This window comes from Caretta caretta, chromosome 2 (genome assembly GCF_965140235.1).
Source record: "Caretta caretta isolate rCarCar2 chromosome 2, rCarCar1.hap1, whole genome shotgun sequence".
Lineage (NCBI taxonomy): Eukaryota > Metazoa > Chordata > Testudines > Cheloniidae > Caretta > Caretta caretta.
In genome coordinates this window covers 122210801-122231030 of record NC_134207.1, presented here as the reverse complement: position 1 = coordinate 122231030, position 20230 = coordinate 122210801, and the positions used below count along the sequence as shown (strand labels likewise).

General features: G+C 41.5%; 1 protein-coding gene across 1 annotated transcript; it reads left to right on the top strand.

The window, feature by feature from the left end:
- The first annotated feature begins 2518 nt into the window (after positions 1 to 2518).
- LOC125632071 (serpin B3-like) lies at positions 2519 to 19959 on the top strand. The gene is made up of 8 exons (XM_075125410.1): positions 2519 to 2621; positions 7384 to 7566; positions 9195 to 9281; positions 9945 to 10088; positions 13739 to 13856; positions 14853 to 14995; positions 16479 to 16634; positions 17685 to 19959. Exons 2-8 carry the CDS (start codon positions 7399 to 7401, stop codon positions 18087 to 18089), a joined length of 1221 nt encoding a protein of 406 aa, XP_074981511.1. The 5' UTR covers positions 2519 to 2621; positions 7384 to 7398; the 3' UTR covers positions 18090 to 19959.
- The last annotated feature ends 271 nt before the right edge of the window (positions 19960 to 20230 follow it).

Below are 20230 nucleotides of genomic sequence, written 5' to 3'. Positions count from 1 at the left end.
CTGAAAGAAGGTGCTATTGGGCTGTTAGGAATACAATCCTGTCCTGATAGTGCCTATCACCTCCAGAGAAAGGGAAGTGCTTAGAAGATGTAAAAGGAAATTGAGGTTGATAGTTTTCTGTCTGGTAAGAACTCACTTATCAATAGACACAGCTGGAAAACTCTTATGTCTTTATAGATGTCGTTGTGAAATCCTCACTTCTGTATTGTTTTGTCATTATAGTTCCCACTTTGCTATTGTTTATTGGCATGGTCTCTGTCTGGTTCTGTGATTGTTTCTGTCTGCTGTATACTTAATTTTGCTGGGTGTAAACTAATTAAGGTGGTGGGATATAATTGGTTAGCTAATCATGTTACAATATGTTAGGATTGGTTAGTTAAATTTCAGTAGAATGATTGGTTAAGGTATAGCTAAGAATATCACTATATAAATTAGGGGCAAACAGGAAGTAAGTTGGGATTCGAAAATAAGGAAAAAGGAACTTGTATTTAAGCTTGCTGGAAGTTCACTCCAATAAATATTGAATTGTTTGCCCCTTCGGACTTCGGGTATTGTTGCTCTCTGTTCATGCAAGAAGGACCAGGGAAGTGGGAGAGTGAAGGAATAAGCTCCCTAACACAAGTGCTGTACAAGAAACAACTATGTAAAATATAAAAAGCATTTCCTTGCAACCATCTGCTTTGTAATAATTTTACTTTCAGCTAGCATCATACTAGGGACTAATTCTCCACTGCCGTCTTCTAGTTTTATGATGGAGTAACCTCACTGAAATCAATGGAGTCACACTGGTATAAACTAGGGCAATGGAGAATCAGGCCCTAAATACTTATTTGTAAATATTGTGCAGTATGTTTATGTAGAACCCATATCTTCATAAATGTTGGTGTTAGAGCTGTTTGTGCAAATTCCCAGCAACCAGTTACCGGGGAATAAAATATTAGAAGCACAGAGCTTTTTGAGTAATTTTCTCCCTTTTTTTGGGACTGCTCCTAACTCTTTGATTTCAGGGTAGAGATTAAATAAGCTGGGTACACAAGCGAACCTCTAGGTATATTGAAAATATTCCCACCAGCCTGCAAGCACTTTGGAAGTCCACGCTTCTAGGAAGCAACACACACCTTACTTCTTGGTTCTGCTTCGTAAACAGGAAAAGAACAAATATGAAATGACATTACATAAGGGTTTATTTATTTTATTATACTCACTATGACTGCACAAACATATTCCCTTTAAATACTGTCCTGTTGAATATAACGTGATAAAGCTGTGTGCTAAAATGTAACCCCAAAGCAGTCGCTTTTATATAGGTCTGCACGGACACACTTTCAAGAAAAGGGCTCCTTCATACAGCTAACAGACTTGGATTTTCAAAATACAAGCCCAACCTACGTAGAATGAAGGTACCTGTTTATTTCAGAATTCCTTTTCTGCTATCTCGGAGAGAGGGAACTCTTGGCTGCACACGAGCTATTAATTTTCATGGTGGGTCTCAGCATGAAATAAACAAACAACCCTTTGATTTAAAAAAAATGTTTCTACACTTCAGTATCCACTGCACTGAGTGCAGATCAGATTGTGTATCAAGGGATGTTCTTTAATCCAGCCTTTAAATTAAAAAGGGATACTAGCCCTCATCCTTCAGTGCTCACAGCACCCACAACTGCCTTGAATTAGAGAGAAACTTCTGACATGGGAATATTTTAGTGCTCATTCCAGGCATTCTTTGACAAGCCCATTTTTGGAGTCTTACATCCTCCACTTAAACATCCGGTATTGGTCACTGCTGGGACCGAATACCAGGCTCAAGTTGATTGTTTGTCTGATCTGGCATGGCAGTATCCATATCCCTAATGGTTTTAAATGGGGATGGTGGAGTCACAAGGCCTCACTGATCTCAGCATCACTCCAGTTTTACACTGATATGCCTCATCTGAAATCTATAGAGTTACACTGATTTAAAACTGGAATAATGCAGTGGAGAATCAGGCCACACAGAACACACATCCGGCAGAAAGACAAACATTTGTGTTGTTTGGTGTAAGTTAAACACTAGCTGTACTTATTTCAAACGAAAGAGAGTTGCAATGGACATCACCAGCCATTCTTACTGTAGGCCACTTGGTGTTATTTTTGCTTATCCTATGTCTAAAATACCATATCTTATAACATCATTGTATTCATCTTCTAAATCTCTAAGTTTGCTGTTTAAAATACATACAATGGATCAATAATAAGGACAAACTTTACAACAAAAATTTCTGGGAAGTGGTCGGGAGCAAGAGTAGTTTTAGGTGGTGAAACATATTGGGCACTAGGGGTGGAGAATGTATGCTAGAAAGAAAGGGAGGTGCAATCTCATTTTATTTCTAAACCTATTTATTGCCAAACAAATATAGGGTATGTCAACAATCAAGGCAAACATTGCAACAGAAAGTTCTGGAAATTGGTGGGGAGGAGGTGTAAGCATAAGTGGTGAAAGATACAGACCTGTAAGAGTGGATGATGCAGGCTGGAAGGAAGTGCAACTGTTCTATATATCTAAACATATCAATTGCCTAACAAACAGACCCAGAACTTGGCTGAGGACACAAGTAATTCCTTCTCTCTCACAGGACTCTAAGGTAATGTAGATATTTGTATAGACACAATTAGCTTTTTGACAATTATTCTGAATTAGTTAAACCCTGGGCAGATTAAATGATAACATCCATGTCAAGCAGTAAAACAGGGCTTGCCCATTTCCATCACGAGTTTAGTTTAGATTTCTGTTTCTAGAAAACCGAGTGCAAATATTATAAACTTGCAGAGTTTTAAGAAAAAATGCTGATGTGGGGCAAGATGAATCAAAGGAAGAATTTTCTTAGTTCCTTAAAATCTTGAATTAGATAAATAAGGATAAATCTGTGCAGGTGGTAGTTCTTGCTGTTAGATTGCAAAAGACAGCAAATTCATGGGCCAAAAACTAAATTGTTGTTCCACCGAGGGGGAAGAAAAAAGATATTTTTAGTTTGCCACCTTCTTGTTTGACTTCTCATGACAAAAGAATTCATGACTTAGTATGTGTTTGGATACTCCATAATGAACCATATTGACCGTCAGGGAAACCTAAGAGGCCAAGGCCTGAGAACCAGATGATCAAAGGTATTTAGGCAACTAAAGATGCATTTTGGTGTGTACTGGGATTTTCAAAAGCACCTAAGCAGGTTAGGTGCCTAAGTACTATTGAAATCAATCTTTAAATAATAATAAAGACCATGCGTGATTTGCGTCTCATACAAGTACCTAAGGATCTATTTACAGCAGAGACAATAGGTCAGATAATCTAAGGGAGTCTGGAATTATTGTCAACTAGATACGTGTTCCAGTTTCTGGGAAAGTTAGTTTGCCCCTATACAGAGAAAACAACACAAGCTGGAGACTAAGGTAAAATCCTGGGCCCACTGAATTCAACTAGAGTTGTGTGGTTGTTCTCAAATGAGCCAGGATTTCACCCCCAAATTGCTGAGGGTATCAGAGTCTGACAGTGAGTAGCAACTACTCCAGGAGAAAGTCCTATTCAACATCCGTAAGGGTCTTTGAAATCAATTGGACAACTAAAAGAGTAAGGCACTACTCAATTTCAGTCCACATATCAGAATCTGACCCCTACTATTTTCTTAGTCCTTAATCTGGTCAAAACTTTCAACTCCAATGGGAATTTAGACAGTGGAAGTTCTGAATAAAGACAAATTAAGGATTTTTTTTCCACGATAGTACTGAATTCCATATTGATGCACAACATGTTTATAGGAAATGAAAAATGTTGTAAGTCCATTTGGCAAATCATTAGCAGAGGAGAACATTAAGCTAGGAAATTCACAGGTTCCTGCCAACCAAAGTCCGCAGGAAACCACAACTAAATTGCAGTTGTCTAAAGTGATACTGTTTTATAGCTACTAATATGGAGGATAGAAGACTATAGCTGGGTTTAAAAAATTAATTAATAAATCCAGTTAAAATTACCAGGTGACACACAATATATATGTGGTCAATCAAACACATGTCATTTGGGAAATCTATGGGTCTTTGGCAGCGCTGTGCTTCCTATAACAGATATCAGGGTAGTAAGGAAGTGCGGCGGACTGAAGGAGAAAACAATAGTTAACCAGTACATTGAGGAAGGGTCCTTCTTTGGCCCCCAAAAACAAAAATCAAGAACTACTACTCCAGGAATCAAAAACAAATGTGAATTCAATGGACCTTCTTAGATGAATAAAGTTATGCATGTTCCCTTTTCACTACCCACACTCTATTCATTACTCTTGGCTCGAGTGGCTCTATGTCAGTGGAGGACCCCTCTGTGGAGAAGGATTCCCAAGGGGGCTGAATCCACCATATTTAGGGCAGCTCTGTGTTGGAGGATCAGTGCAAATATACAGCAAAGGGGGGTAGAATCTGACTCCTAGTGTCTTATCTTTCCTGGAGTCCACACACATTATACAAGAATGGTAATTACATTTTCTGAATGATAAAAGTTATTCTATGGATTGCATTCTAATTAGTTATGAAAGTTACCTTTAAGCAACCATTTGGACATAAAAAAGCAATAATTTTGGATATATGGTAATGCCAGTGGATGTTGCAAATGCTTTATATCCCAAAACTTTGCAAGATACCCCACCATAATCTAGCAAGCTTCAAACTTCATCTCTGGTGACCAGGTAAGCTTTTCTTCCATTTAAGGTTAACGTTTTAGTTACTGTTATAATTGGTGAAGGGAAGTTTTGTAAATCCTTTCGCTATACTCAATCCTTTTTAGATTTATACAGATTAGTCCAGCTTCTCCAGAATTTTACATCCACAGAGGATCGTGTGTTAAAGGTGCCAGGCTGGGGCTCAGGAGTCTATTCCTGCCTGTGTGACTGTGGGCAAGTCACTTTGGCAAAATTTGCAGATGTGGATGCCTAAAAGTAATCATTTAAACCCAGATTTAGATACCTAAATAAACAGCCTGCTTTTCAGAAGGCCTGATCCCCACAGATCCTGTTGGTTTAAGGTAAGTTACAATGCATTTATATCGGTGTGAGAGCAAAATTTGGCTTGCAGGATTTACATAAATTGTTGCAGGTGTCACCACTTTCCAAAGCATATCACATTGCTACATATAATCATCAACTCTTGTGAAATGTGCAATTTTCCAGCTATTAATGATTAGGAAAAGAAATTCTCAGCAATTGTCTTACTTGTTCCATAACAAAGCATTTTGCATTAACAATAACACACAAACTTCTCTTCTGAATCTCAGACTTCAGTAAATCTGTGCATATTTTTGAAAAGAGTCTGAGATGGAAATGAAATATTTAAGTAAGAAAATCACAGAATCATAGGAACGGAGGACTGGAATGGAGGACTGAACAGGTCATCTAGTCCAGTCTCCTGCACCGAGGCAGGACTAAGTATTATCTAGATCATCCCTGACAAGTGTTTGTCTAACCTGTTCTTAAAAACTTCTAGTGATGGGGTGTCAGTCCATGATCTGTTCCTCCTTGCATTTTACTGTGACCCTGAGAGAACCTTTCCCAGGCATGAAAAGAGCTCTGTGTGGCTCGAAAGCCTGTCTTTCTCACCAATAATAGAAGATACCTCACCCACCTTCTCTCCCTTGCAATTAGGAAGTTTTTCCTAATGTCAAATCTAAATGTCCCTTGCTGCGATTTAAGTCCATTACTTCTTATCCTGTCCCCAGTGACTAAGAAGAACAATTTATCACTTTACTTGTTAGAACAACCTTTTAGTACTTGAAGACTGTGGTCATATCCCCCTTGAGTCTTCTCTTCTCCAGACTAAACAACCCAACTTTTTCAATCTTTCCTCATAGGTCATGTTTTCTAGACTTTTACTTTTTTTTTTTTTTTTTTGCTCTTCTCTGGACTTTCTCCAATTTGTTCACATCTTTCCCAATTGTGGTGCCCAGAACTGGACACAATACTCCAGTAAGGGCCTTATCAGTGGTGAGTAGAGTGGAAAAATTATTTCTCACATCTTGCTTACAAAATGAAAGGTGATGTTATATAACACTATTTCCGAGGAACAACAGTGGATTAGAATTTGGAAGGGGAAAACCACGAGGATCATCCATTTGAATAGTGAAGAATCTCACCTAAGATGAGGGAGACCCACATTCAAGTCCCTGCTCCAATGACTAATTTATATTAAGTGGAGAAGCTTCAGTGGAAGAGACTCACTGAAGACTACCTGATAGCCTAGGTCTCACGGCATTCTCCTGAGCAATGAGAGATTCAAATTCAACTCACTGTTCCAAATCAGGCAGTGGGGCGAACTGAACCTCGGTCTCCCACATCCCAGGTGTATGCCCTAACCTTTGGGCAGAAGTTATATGGGACATTTCCACCACCTCTTTACTGGGCTAAAGATAAAAGGGGGGAGGGCAAGGAGCACAGCACCAGCCACTTAACAAATCTAACCTGAAAATGTTTTTTTGGCCCAAACTCTTTGGTAAATTTGTGTCAAATTCATGAATAGTTTCAGGTTGACCAAGATTACATTTTTTTAACAGATAAACTATGGGTCAGAAAAACTTCACCTGGGTCTTTTTATCTATTTGTGAAAGTCTTGGAATGCCTCCCTGGGAAGAAATCAAGGGTATCTCTTTTCAGAGTTAATGGAGACAGATTCCTATCAGTCAACCCCAATGGGAAAATGTATTGCAATAAATAGATGTTCACACATCTTACATAGTGTATATTTCTTTTATAATAGAATAAGCTGATTCAGTGATACCTTATCACATATTAATCAAATCATTTTCTACCCATTGTCTGTTGTTGTTACCTAGATACCAGGGGTCAAATTAGGCTCTCATTTACACCTGTGCATATCTGGATTCACCCCTCTGAAGTTGCTCTAGCTATAACTGGGTGCAAAAGAGAGCCTAGTGTGGCCCTGATCATATACAAACAGAAAGTGGAGCATCCCATAATCCCTCTCAGGAAGGCTGATTTTGAACTCAGACTGCTGTAAATCATGAGTAACTCCCCTGAAGTCAGATGGGGAGATGCATCAGTGGGTTTCATTGCTCTAAGAAACAGTGTTGGTAGAAGATTTTACTCCTTGTAGCATTGTACATTAGCCGCAGAAAAGGAAGAAAAAGGAGAGTCTCAATTTCCTGGTGGAGGATTGGAGATGAGTCTGTTTTCTTAATGGGAATTCTTTTTTTTAAAAGTCTGTATCACAAAGTTCCCAAAACTTATGCCCATTTCCACTCTGAAGCTAGACAAGAGTGTATAACTAGCAAGAAAGCCACTGAAAACATCTGATGCAGTAAGAGGTTGAGAAAAGAGACTGTTGAACTCCATTGATTTGGTTTATTTTTTTCCTCGACAGCTTTTCATTTTCACAATGAACTCCATCAGTGAAGCAACTACAAAATTTTGCCTTGACTTTTTCAAAGTACTGAACAAAGATTTTCCATCTGAAAATATCATCTATTCTCCTCTGAGTATCTCAGCTGCCCTGGGCATGGTCCTTCTTGGGGCCAGAGGTAATACTGCCGCCCAGATACAAAAGGTAGGCATCAATAAGTCGTTTGTTTTATACCTGCATTTTTGTTCGACAATGGCAGACCATTCCCACGTGCAATGTCACCTGAGCTCCTCAAGGCTTTTCTTTCATTGTAACTCAGAGCAGTTTCCTTTTCCATGGGTAATATAGCCGGCACAAGCAGCAATTGCCCTAGTTAAGGTCGAAAGGCACTTCTATATTGAATGGGATTGAACTTTATGCCGTTGAAAGTGTGCCTGGCAGAAGATGCAGGCTGAAAACATAATTGTGAACTGGAAATAACATTTCCAGCCCAAGAACAAGAGATTTCCCCCCCTCAAGCCCTGATCTTGCAACCATTCCATAAGTGTGTGTCATTACATACATGAGTAGTGGATAATGGTACTTGGGTGTATTATTGTTTGTAAGACTCTGGCCTGTTGCAGCTTCACTTACCCTCTGCTGAGGTTGGTCTATTTTGACCCATAGGGATGTTTGAGCCTCTTGGCCAAAAGCTCAGCCCCAGCAGAAGAGGTCATCTCAGATAAAACCTAGAGAAACATTTCTTCAATATTTGCAATTTCTGGCCCCTCATCTTCATTTTACTCATACTGCTTGGTGACATTTCTGTGTTGTGCATTATACCAAAAGAGAGAGATGTAGCCTAAATGGTTATTTCATAAATCTGTGTATCTCAGATGCAGGGTCCTTTTTAGTTGCTTACAATGAATGTGCTGAGCGTCAGATTTACTAATGCTGAAGTGTCACAAGTTTGGTTGTAGTTATAAAAAATAATTTGAATATCTAGTTTGGCAAAAGTGTTAACCTATTTTGGATCCCATGAGCCTGTAGGAGTCACATTTTTCATTAGGAATGGGTTTGAATTTCTCAAGCTTGGATTGCACAGGAGTTAGTACTAATCAAGAATCATGTGGCATCAGTCTTTGAATACAGCTGTCATTATTAGAACTTCCAGATAGATATTTTGCTGTGAAGGCTAGACATGTGACCCAATACAGTTAGCAGCTGTAAAGGGATCTGCACATGAGAGGAATGAAATTAAAAACAAAACAAAACAAAAAAACCAGGTTCCAATGCTAGTCAATGGCAAAACTCCTGTCTGCTTAAATATGGGTGGGAGCTAACTCTACATTTGACAAACAAACACTACATTTGTTGGAATTAAACCTAGCAAACTCTGAAAGCATTTCCATTGGTTTTGAGACTGTTCCTTAAATTTAGGTTTTGTAAAAAATAAGCTTTTATCCAAGTCCCAATCCTGCAATAGGATCCACTATTGCAAATCGCTGCATGCCTCCTGAATTTATTGCCCTATTGCAAGGTGTAAAAACTGAATATTATGGGAAGAAATAGAAAGTGAGTTCCACAGTCATAGAAATATAGCTCTCCCTTCTAGAGATTTTAAGTAGTATTCACTAAATGGCTTACTGATTTTGATGTCAATGGATGGACTGGGGCATCCAATGATAAAAGTTGAGAACACCTGCCTTTTGACATCATGATGTCTATCTCCAGTAGAAAGGACAGTAGGTAAGACAGACAACTGAATTCTCTGTAACAAGTTCAGTTTCACACATTGTCGTAAGTAAATCAAAATAGCGTATGACTGTTGCAATGTTACATTTCCACCTCAGGTTCTTCGCTTCATTGAACTTAGAGAAAATGAAAATCCAGGAACAGGAAGCTCTTCTGAAGGAACAAGAAGTGATGACAATTCAGAGGTAGTCACAGACTACCTCTTCCTCCCCAGCTGCCGGTATCTTAGAACAAATGTTGGAGCTGGACAAACTTTGGAATTTAGATTCAACTTCCCCAAATTGGCAGATTAGAATTATAACATAAAAATGGGGGGGAATGCTGTGATGGTGGGTGACAGAAGGTAAAGGGAGAAGGATAAAAATGTACACAAGATAGCAAAGAGTAAGGTTTAGGGGTTTTTTTTATTGAAAATGCTGTTCAATTATATGCTTGATTTGGGGCATTCAGAAGTGATCAGTTCAGTTTGCATCTTGCTATTTCCGTGAGCTCCTACCATGATCATGAGCACATCTGCATGTATAACTCAGACATACAGAAAGCATTCACAGCTGTACTACCCTGAACATTTTTAATTGTTCAACAAATTCACAGGTGTAGTGCTCCATAAGTAACAAGTGGAAAATCCCAAAAGAGCCACAGATTACTTAGTCCTTATAAAAGGACTTTTGCTCCATAGATCTCCAGATTATCAGGAACAAGAACAAGTCAGACAAGGCAAAGCTAGTTAAGTTATTGAATCTGAATGGTTTAATAGAAGAACGATTATTTTAAAAAAACCAGTGTCTCTGTTACTCTCAGCCTTCTTCAGTCAGAAATAAACTACAGCAGCTTTGTGTTATTTGAAGGTTCCTGATGATCAGTGTGATATATCTGGAGGGATTCATTCCCAGTTTAATGACATCTTCTCTGCAATCAACAAACCTACCACTTCTTACGAACTGGCTAATGCCAACAGACTGTATGGAGAAAAGACATTCAATTTTCTTCAGGTGAGTTGCACTGGGATTCACATTAACGGCCTGTGACATTGTAGGACAGATAGAGATGAACAACATGGACTTAGTTCAGCTGAGGTCCCATTTCCTGCTGACTTGTATGTGATGTGGCAAAGTACCTTGTTCTCCTCAGCAGACTCAGTCCTTTTTAGCCTGGGAGACACTGGCTTGGGCAAGGCAAATCCTTACAGGTAGCACAGGGTCTGGTTAGTCCTTTCCCTGATCAGTCCCTGGTGCTTACTTTCCCTCCCTTCTGGGCAGGGAGTGCAGCCTCCCTTCCTGGAAGGATTCTGTGTCTTGCTGCCCTTATTCTACTGGCAGCTTCCCTACTTCTCTCACTCTCTCACCCCCTCCCCCTACTTCCACCCCGGGGAGGGTTAAAAAAAAAAAAAAAGAAAGAAAGAAAAAGAAAAAAAAAGGGTCTCCAGCAGTTGGAGCCAGCTGAACCTAATTAGTTCTCTAGCAACCCCTTTTCCAGCTGAACCTTATTTCCCCATGGTTCTCCTCAGTGGACAGGGAGAGGCCTTTTAATCCCCTGGGACTAATTACTACTCCTCCCTTTTTTGTAGCTGTTTGTCCTGGGTTTACCACAGTGAGTTGTGTCCACTTAGACAAGGGGTGGAGTTGATCCCATGGAGGTACTGAACAGTAGAACAGAACAGCCAATCATCTTAAAATAAAGTGGTTCCGGAATGGAATATTTAAGATAACTTCAATCTAAGGTCTTAGTTACAGGCTCTGCTCATTTCTCCCCTGGTCATAGAGCATTATAACCTAACTGTAATTAGGTGTGTTGAACAGCACTGAAAGCAAAATGTCTAAGTGTTTACTATTACTATTTATATTATGGTAGTGCCTACAGGCCAGGATCTCCCTGGGCTACACACGGTACAAAAATATAACAAAGAGACAGCGTTATGTAAACCTCACCCTGAAAAGCTGTTTTATACAGTACATTATTGTTACTCAGGTTTGTCTTCAGCTTTGTAACTATTACTTAAATAATTACTTCAGTACATCAACAGCAAAATAAAGTTTAGAGGGTTGCTATAGTCAAAAAAGTAACTGTTTAATCATGGCACCAGATACTCAGATATATATTCAGAGTTGTATTTGTTTATTTCATTGACAAAATTAAGATTTTAATGCTTTTTACTCTTGTTAGCACTCTAGAAGTAATACAATGATAGAAAAGTGAGCTAGAATTATGAATTCTGGCTCATGCAAATTCAATAAAATTGCTAGCTATGTTCTGGGGTTTCATGCTACATTTTTAACCAATTTATTTCACATTATTTACAAGGCCTCACCATTTCATTTGTGTGAAATTTCATAGGCCCCAAAACTATTCACAAATCAGCTTTCAAAATTTGCATCTAGTTTTAAATTTTATGTGGCAGCACCATTGTAGTCATCTTTAGTTATTTTGGCTGGTGGGGAAAAAGAAACATTACAGGACAGTGCTTCAAAACATTCATGAATTACATATAAATATACAGTCATGGACACACTAAGTTAGACAGCGACAGAAGTGGCCAGACAGTATATATTGGTTTCTACTTCCAAGATAAATTCAGGGTTCTACCTGTAGAACTAACAGAAAGACCTGTAGTGGGTCCTGTTCCACCAGTTTCTCCTGTTCCGCAGTCTACCCAGGATGGAAAGTAAACTTGAGAGACCTAAGGATTGGTTGCTGCAAGAGGAGGCGCATCTATCAGATCTTTCCTCTGAATGGGAGTAGGAAGTGGCCTACGTGAAAATGGTCCCCCAGTCCTTTAGGGCATAAGCAGCCATTTAAGGACCACGAGAGGACCTGTGACAACCAGATATTCTGGTTATTCAAGAGCGACCTAGGTCCACCTTCCATTGTGTAACCAGAACCTGATGTTCTCTAAATGCCTGCTAAAGCGGTTAGGTTGCCAGGGGGCTATATATGTTTATTGCATCTAAAAAACAGAGAGTAAATCAGCCTTACATAACAAGATCACATGGAAAAGCAAACACCAGCCTCACCACAGCAGTAGTGAGAAGTCCGGGGAGAAGTCATTATTATTTGTGATGAGTAGCATAACATAGGGGCCCCAACCAGTGATGAGCTGCCAAAATCTTAACAACGGGTTCCCTCCTCACCCCACGAGGGGGTTGTTGCCCACCCCCAACCTCCGGGACTCCTGCCCCATCCAACCCCCTCTCCTGTTCTTTGACTGCCCCCAGAACCGGGCAGGAGGGTCTCATGGGCCACCATAGTGGGTGCCCACCCCACCCCTATGAGCCAGAAGCACCTGCCAGAGGGCGAGGTGGGGAGTCCCAGCGGTGCTTACCTGGGGCAGCTCCCAGGAAGCATCCGGGAGGTCCCACTGGCTCCTGTGGGGGGGAGCGTAGCTAGGGGAGGAGCGGCCGCGCCCCCCACTGATCACATCAAAAGTGGTGCCTTAGGCACTGACTCCCTGGGTGCTCCGGGGCTGGAGCACCCACGGGGAAAAATTGGTGGGTGCAGAGCACCCACCAGCAGCTCCCTGCCCCGCACCCAGTCCCAGATCACCTCCGCTCTGCCTCCTCCCCTGAAACCACCGCCCCGCTTTGTTTCTCCGCGCCCCCACCCCCACCAGCTTCCCACAAATCAGTGGTTTGGCGGGAAGCCGGGGAAAGCAGAGAAGCAGGCCGCAGCTTCCCACTCAGGCCGAGGGTGGCGGAGGTGAGCCCCCACCCCCACAGGTTAACTGCTGCGGCACGGTTGGCCCTCCTCGCTGTCCCCCCCGCCGGAGCTCACCTCCACCTCCCTGGGCCTGAGCGGGAAGCTGCCGCTTGCTTCTCAGCCCACCCCGGCTTCCCGCGCGAACAGCTGATTCGTGGGAAGCCTGTGGGGGCGGAGAAGCAGAGCGGGGCGGCGCGTTCAGGGGAGGAGATGGAGGCGGAGCGGAGGTGAGCTGGGGCCGGGGAGCTGCCGGTGGGTGCTCTGCACCCTCCAAATTTTCCCCTTGGGTGCTCCAGGGCTGGAGCACCCATGGAGTCGTTGCCTAAGGCGCCGCTTTTGGCTTGGTAAATTTAGAAGCCCTTTTAGAACTGGTTGCCCCTCGCGGAACAACCGGTTCTAAAAGGGCTTCTAAATTTAACAACCGGTTCTAGTGAACCGGTGCGAACCGGCTCCAGCTCACCACCGGCCCCGACCAGGGTCAGGGCCCTGTTCTGCTAGAATGCTGTAGAAACATAGTAAAAGACAGTCCCTTCCCCACAACTTACAATATAAATAGACAGGACAGACACAGAGGTAGGAGAAAAGCAGTATCACTATCCTTATTTCACAGATGGGGAACTGAGACACAAAGATTAAATGACTCTCTCAAGGTCATACAATGAGTCTGTGACAGAGTCAATCAGCTGGCGGAACTTCAAAAAGGTTCAGTGTTTGACTCTTTTATGTAAACTGTCCAAACCTATGTGGTCCTGTATCTATGCTCTACCCATCTGGTCCAGTTCCTTCTGCTAGTCCCCACACTGTCTCTAGCATGTACAAACAATATTTTGTATATTTCTTGCAGTGTTGCAGAACTAAAGAACAGCAACATTTTATTTTATTCAGGAGACAGCCTAAAAAGAGACCTGTTTTCTGATATATTCTTCTGATCTTCTCTCTTATTGTACAGCAATACCTGTCCTGCATCCAAAAGTTATACCAGGCTGAATTGAAACCAGCTGATTTTCTGAATGCTGCAGAGGAAACCAGGCAGCAGATAAATTTGTGGGTTGAAACCTTTACAAAGGGTAAGGACAAGTCAGCCATTGGCTGCTATTTCTTGATATTTAATAAAAAAACAATGAGGTAAAGTGTACAAGGTGCTTAAAAACCTGGAGGAGAAAACTATTTTGTCATAATTGGAGCATGCCCAGTATGCAGTGGCAGCTCTCAGCAATTTGACCACCTGAGTGACCTGAAGATGGATCATTAATTCCCACAGAGAAAACATATTTGAGGAGAACAGAGTAGCCAGCAGACTCTGGACCTAGTACAACACCCATTGAAATCAATAGGAATTCTTCTGACAACTTCAGTGAGCGCTGGATGAGACCACCAGTGTGGTTGACTGCATGGAGTTTAAGGAATTATTCAGTCAGATGCAAGAGGTATTGGGGCAAGGAGAGGGAACCCTTCAAAAAGTACCTTGATTTATGAGCTCCTCCACAGAGAAGCAAAAAGAAAAGGAGGACTTGTGGCACCTTAGACACTAACAAATTTATTTGAGCATAAGCTTTCGTGAGCTACAGCTCACTTCATCGGATGCATTCAGCTGTAGCTCACGAAAGCTTATGCTCAAATAAATAGGTTAGTCTCTAAGGTGCCACAAGTACTCCTTTTCTTTTTGTGAATACAGACTAACACGGCTGCTACTTTGAAATCTACAGATAAGGTAAATGACAGCACACTACTTAAAATTGACTTGGATCCAAGACTAGTCAGCAGAAAAAGAATAAAATGGCCATTTTAGGAGATGGCATCTATTTTCCATTATTCACTTGAAGCACATCAGTGTGGGGAAGCGACAAAGATGCTGCTTGTGTTGCACTTGTTCTGTGAATAGATAGAAGACTTCAGCCTCTTAGGCCTGTCAGTCTAATATCTTTCATGTGTGTCCAGTGTCATGTGTATATTCTTACACCCAGGTACATAGATGCACTGTACATCAATGTTATTACAACAGATAAATGGAACTAGAGTTACTGAACTGCCAAAATGAAATAATTTGCCTCCATTTTTTTAAGGTAAAATCAAGGACCTCCTTGCCCCAGGCACTATTTCTTCCGGTACTAAGTTAGTCCTCGTGAATGCTGTCTACTTCAAAGGGCAATGGGAAGTGGAATTTGACAGAAAAAACACCAAAGAAAGAGCTTTTCAGATTAATAAGGTAGAGTACAGAAATACACATATCACATCATTGCTTCTATTGTTTTACACGCTTGGCAGAAAATGGGGAGCTACCATGGGATATGGCCCTCTGCCTGGAGACCAGCTCTGTGGGTGGAGAGGGAGCTGTTTCCCAAAGCTTCTGCTAGAAGAGTGCATCATGCCTGACACATGTACAATGCCTCACAAAGCCACTTGGAGCACAGGGGAAGTCAGTGTATAAGAAGCTGTGGCCTGTCAGCTCTTCATTCAGGAGTGGAAGTGCTCAGGACAAAGCCCTGCTTTTTCCCCTTCCCCTTTGGGGTTGCGGGTGCAGTTAGGTTTACTATCCTTGTAAAGATTTGCACTCATGTGAGCAAAGACCGACTGGCCCCTGAGCAGAGGCCTAGCATAAGGGTGCTTCTTGTACCTTCCCTCACTACACTCCCAATTTGGAGCAGTCCACAGTCTGGCCTCTAATTATCTTCTTCATAGACCCTTAACTGGTTTCCATTGTATTCAGACCTACAATGAGCTGTTCTGCTGCCACATTTACAATGACGGCCACCAAGCGATCCATTTAGTCTGTGTTCGGTTTCCACATTCTGTCACCAGATTGAGCTCTCTCCTCATTAAGGTTGAATACTGAAAGTGGGGGTTTTTTAGGTGACATTCTGCACATTGTCCCAGTGCTACTCCCCCCACCCCCATCCCCCCCGTTGGGTGGGCAATGAATGTAGAGTAGCCAGCTTCGTACTGCTTCAGTTCCATTTCACCTTCTGTTGGTCACACATTAGCACAATGTAGCAAAAATAGGTTGGCAACGTTGCGAGGGAAACATTTGTTTAGCTAAAGGAAAATTGTTCCTAGTGGAATTTGTTTCCATGAAATTGTTTTGTGGATGTCTGTTGCTTTTAGGTTTTGTAAATTTCTGGGTCAACTTGACCTAAGAACATGCTATTATATTGAAATTTAAATTAAACAGAAGATGGAAAGCCTGTCGTTTTAATGTCCTTAGCGTGGTTCTCAAGCTCAACAACCTAACTGTGAGGCACACACTATCAATGGCAACTACTGAAAGTGTTGGTCCAAGGAAATAGCATTAACTGTTCTTCTAAACCTTCTATTCGTCGTGGGGTGGGTGCACCTGAGTGCAGACACAGGGAGATGATAAATGGTATCTTAGCTTTAAAGGGGCAGGGGAGAAGCAACATGGTGGAATCCTGGACCATGGGGATGGGCTTTATGGGGTTTCCTAGTCCCCCCTCCCCCGATGCCTCACTGACCCCTTTCCCTTGAGTCCAAGATAGAGATGAATCTGTTGTGAGATGCTTGAAGAGATTCAAGGGGACTTTATACACCTTTCTTTAGAAGGTGCTAATCTGGCCCTAAACAATCACTGCAGCATTCGGGTCCAAGTGAAGATGTAATACAAGGAAAAACATGTAAATACAGGAGGATATATTGTATGTATTTCATTTGTTTCTAATTGTCATTGCTTTCAGACTACAAGCAAACCTGTGCAGATGATGTACAAAATGGGCGAGTATAAAATAGCTACAATAAAGGAGCATGATTGTCAGGTGCTTGAACTCCCGTACAAGGGTGATGACCTGAGTATGTATGTACTGCTGCCAAAAGACTACACGGGTCTAACACAGGTAAACTTACCTATGATGAGATGATAACCTTATAACCAGAATATGAACATGGCAATATATCTCTGACCACCTGGACAGGCAGTATAGAAGAAAATTACCTTTCCTCCTCCTTGTTGCAGAGTATGCAGCATGTTGAATAGTAAATCTGAAGGCAGGCTGCTTATGCTGTTCCTGTGTCTATTGAATTTTCAGGAAACAAACAATGAGCCAGCCTTTTTATTCTCCAAATGGGGCACAGTGACAATGTAATTAATAGCTAATTGCTACATTTGTGTATTATCAACCTTTCTAAACAGTTAATACCCACACAGACTCGTCTAAAAGTGAATGAATAATAAATGCAAACAATATAGGTAACGCATCGGCAGATCCACAGAGGCTGTCTGCCACATATTGCTGCCAGACTTAACATCTGATCCATCTCCCTAACCCTTCTCCCGTACAATTTAATTGCAAAACACCCATTGACTTCACTGGTGCAGGATCAAGTCCTTTAGCTTTAATGGTAGAGGTCTGAGCACTGAAGTTAAAAGTTTCACCATTGACTCCCAGTGTTGACCCAGCATTGTGGTCATTATATTTACATTAAAAAAAAGAAAACAAGATTCTATAATCAACACTGGACAAACACTTATTTGGAAATCTTTAGGGTACAGCTACATGGAGATAAAAGCCCTGCAGCTGAGGGGCTAAAAATTGTGGTGTACACGTTCAGGCTTAGGCTGGAGCCTGAGTTGTAGGACTCTGTGAGGGTGGAGGGTCCCAGAGGTTGGGCTCCAGCCTGCGTCCAAATGTCCACACAGCAATTTTTCAGCCATGTAGCCCGAGTCAGCTAAGACGGGCCAGCTGTGGGGTTTTTATTCCTTTGTAGACATACTGTTAGTGTACGTCATGCTACTGACCCCAGTAGTATTGTAAGAATCATGCCTGATGTGGCTACCACAGTGTGAATGAAAAATCATTTTTCCAATTTCTCACACAGTTGCATGTCTTGTTGATTTTGACGCATAACCACAAGATTCTGATTCCCATGTATCTTTATACCTGTAGCTGGAAAAGGATCTTACTTATGAGAAATTAACAACTTGGATTAGCCCCGACCATTTGAAAGAAGATGAAGTGGAGGTGTCTCTTCCTCGGTTCAAAATCGAGACAAGCGCTCAACTTAAGCAACATTTAGAAGCTTTAGGAATGACCGATGTGTTTCGCCCAGGAGTATCAGATTTATCTGGAATGGCAAAAACAGATGGCCTGTCTGTGAGTCAGGTTGTCCATAAGGCTTATGCAGAGGTCAATGAAGAGGGCACTGTGGCAGCAGCTGCAACTGAAATTGGCCTAAGTGGATCCTCATTAAGAATACCTGTACAGTTTGTGGCTGATCACCCTTTCCTCTTCTTCATCAGACACCAAAAAACCAAATGCATTCTCTTCTATGGTAGAGTCTCTTCTCCTTAAAGGGAAATCTCTAATTAACCCACGAGATCCTGGGCCACAGAATTGTAGTACAGAAAATACAACAGAAATATTATTCTCTTCATTTTCTCTTTTCCTTGCACTCTAGCTAGATAGTGACTCCATAGTTATGGGTGAAAATGTCGCACGATACTCATAGCAGGACTGTGATACTAGCACCACAGTCCTACCTTGTCTGCTGCTTCCCTCCCCCGCAAACTTGCTTCTCGTTCCTACTTAAAGAATGTCCCACTCTCTCAGCACCTGAGGAAGGGCACCTCTGCAAAGTCCCAAATCACTAGGAATCTCCTTGACCAAAGCTTTGCTAACTAGTAGTGAAATAAAGAACTATGAATTTTATTAATCATCCTGAACTGAATAGGTATCAACACAAGCATTGACCAAACTCTTGCAGTGGAGAACCTGGCCCTGAGTTGTAGCAATGTAACAGGTGAATAATCAGGCTCATTGTTTTCACAGTTATTGTTATTGCCCTTCTGCCACCTTTACTACTTCTGGAGGAATTCTGTGCCAAAAAATTAAAAACTCTGTGCACAATATTTTAAAATTCTGCAAAATTCTTCTTTTTAATTTGGGAAAACAACACAAAATAATTATGCCAGTTTCAATTATTTTGGTAATTAATTTCAAAATATCTATCAGCAAGTATGTCTGTAACAATACAGACAAAAATATAGCCCGGAAATGTTTTTTGATTAATAGATTCCTTATTAGGCATATTCATACAGAATTTTGTGTAATGATTAATTTAAACTAAATTAATACAGATCTTTGTGTAATGATTCATTTAAAGTACACCTGTACTCACAGAGAGTTGTGTTTACTCCATGAGGAATCCTGCTGAAGTGAGTAGGACTACCGGGGAGGAAGGCAGTACTCAATATAATGTGGAGCAAGAGGGAGAAGGGAGAGCTGGAAAACAGAGTCTGACCCTTTCGCACCCGAATATAAAGTTAACACTGTACACCGATACAAACTCCTACAGTCAGGGTGAGAGTTAGGGATGTTGTGGAAACTTTGTACTTCCTGACACCTGCATTGAAAACTAACAATAATGTTGCTGTGACCCCAGAACCTCTTAATACCAGCTGGCAAGGGGGTGCAGAGGGCTCCAAGGTTCTCCTGATTCTCATTCATCAAAAGAACGTCATGTGAGGTCAGAAATAAGAGTCCGTGTTGCGCTCTTCATCAGTTCTGTTGTGAAATGTATGTGAGGAAACCATGTAAGGAGTGGTATATCTATACTGAACGTATGTTCTTAAAGTCTGTGTCTGGGGGCTGGTCACCAGCAAAGATAAAAAACAGATTTTTTGTCATACACGAGATGTTTAGCCACCTACATATTTACATGTACATTGAGCATTGTCTCATTCACAATGGGTCTCCTATCACCAGTCTGAACGGAATGAAAATGAAGGATTGTGAATACTTCAGAAAGGAACTAATAGGAAGAAAACAGCAGGGAGGGAGAACCTTATCTTGAAGTGCACCTCAATGGTTTGTTCTACTATATTTGGGGGGCAAAGAAGACACCCAGGCATCCCTGAGCTAGGAAGCAAATGGACAGCAGATTTGCTTCATGAAGGTGGAATCTCAGCCAGGCTGGGCTGAAAACACTGGAGAGAACTTTGGGTGAGATAAGTTTCTTTATTAGCTGGTCAATTTCTTAGTTAAGTTTAGCTAGTCTATAGAAAGAGCGTTATTTTGCTTTATATGTAACCATTTAATTCCAGTATTTTTGCTCACTATTACTTGAATCTCTAGTCTTTGATAATAAATGTATTCTTGTTTTCACTATAAACATATCTAAGTGCTGTGGTGTGAAGTAAAGGAATGATCCTGAGTTGAATCTTACAAACTGGTGTGTACTGTTTCTTTGGGAACGGCAGGCCCGGTAATTCTGTGATTGTTCAGTGGATCAGGGACCAGACACTGCAGGGAAGGCTCTGAGGACTCGAGGGTTGATGTGTGTCCATCACTACTTGTGCAGAGAGGACAAGGCCTGAGGGATTCTGGAGGGCAGTGCTTGTATTGCCAGAAGCTGTTGGTTTCACGGAGCTGATCCACAGCAGGCACAGACATGACTGCTTCACACTAAGGCCAGAAGGGCGTGAGGTGCCTCA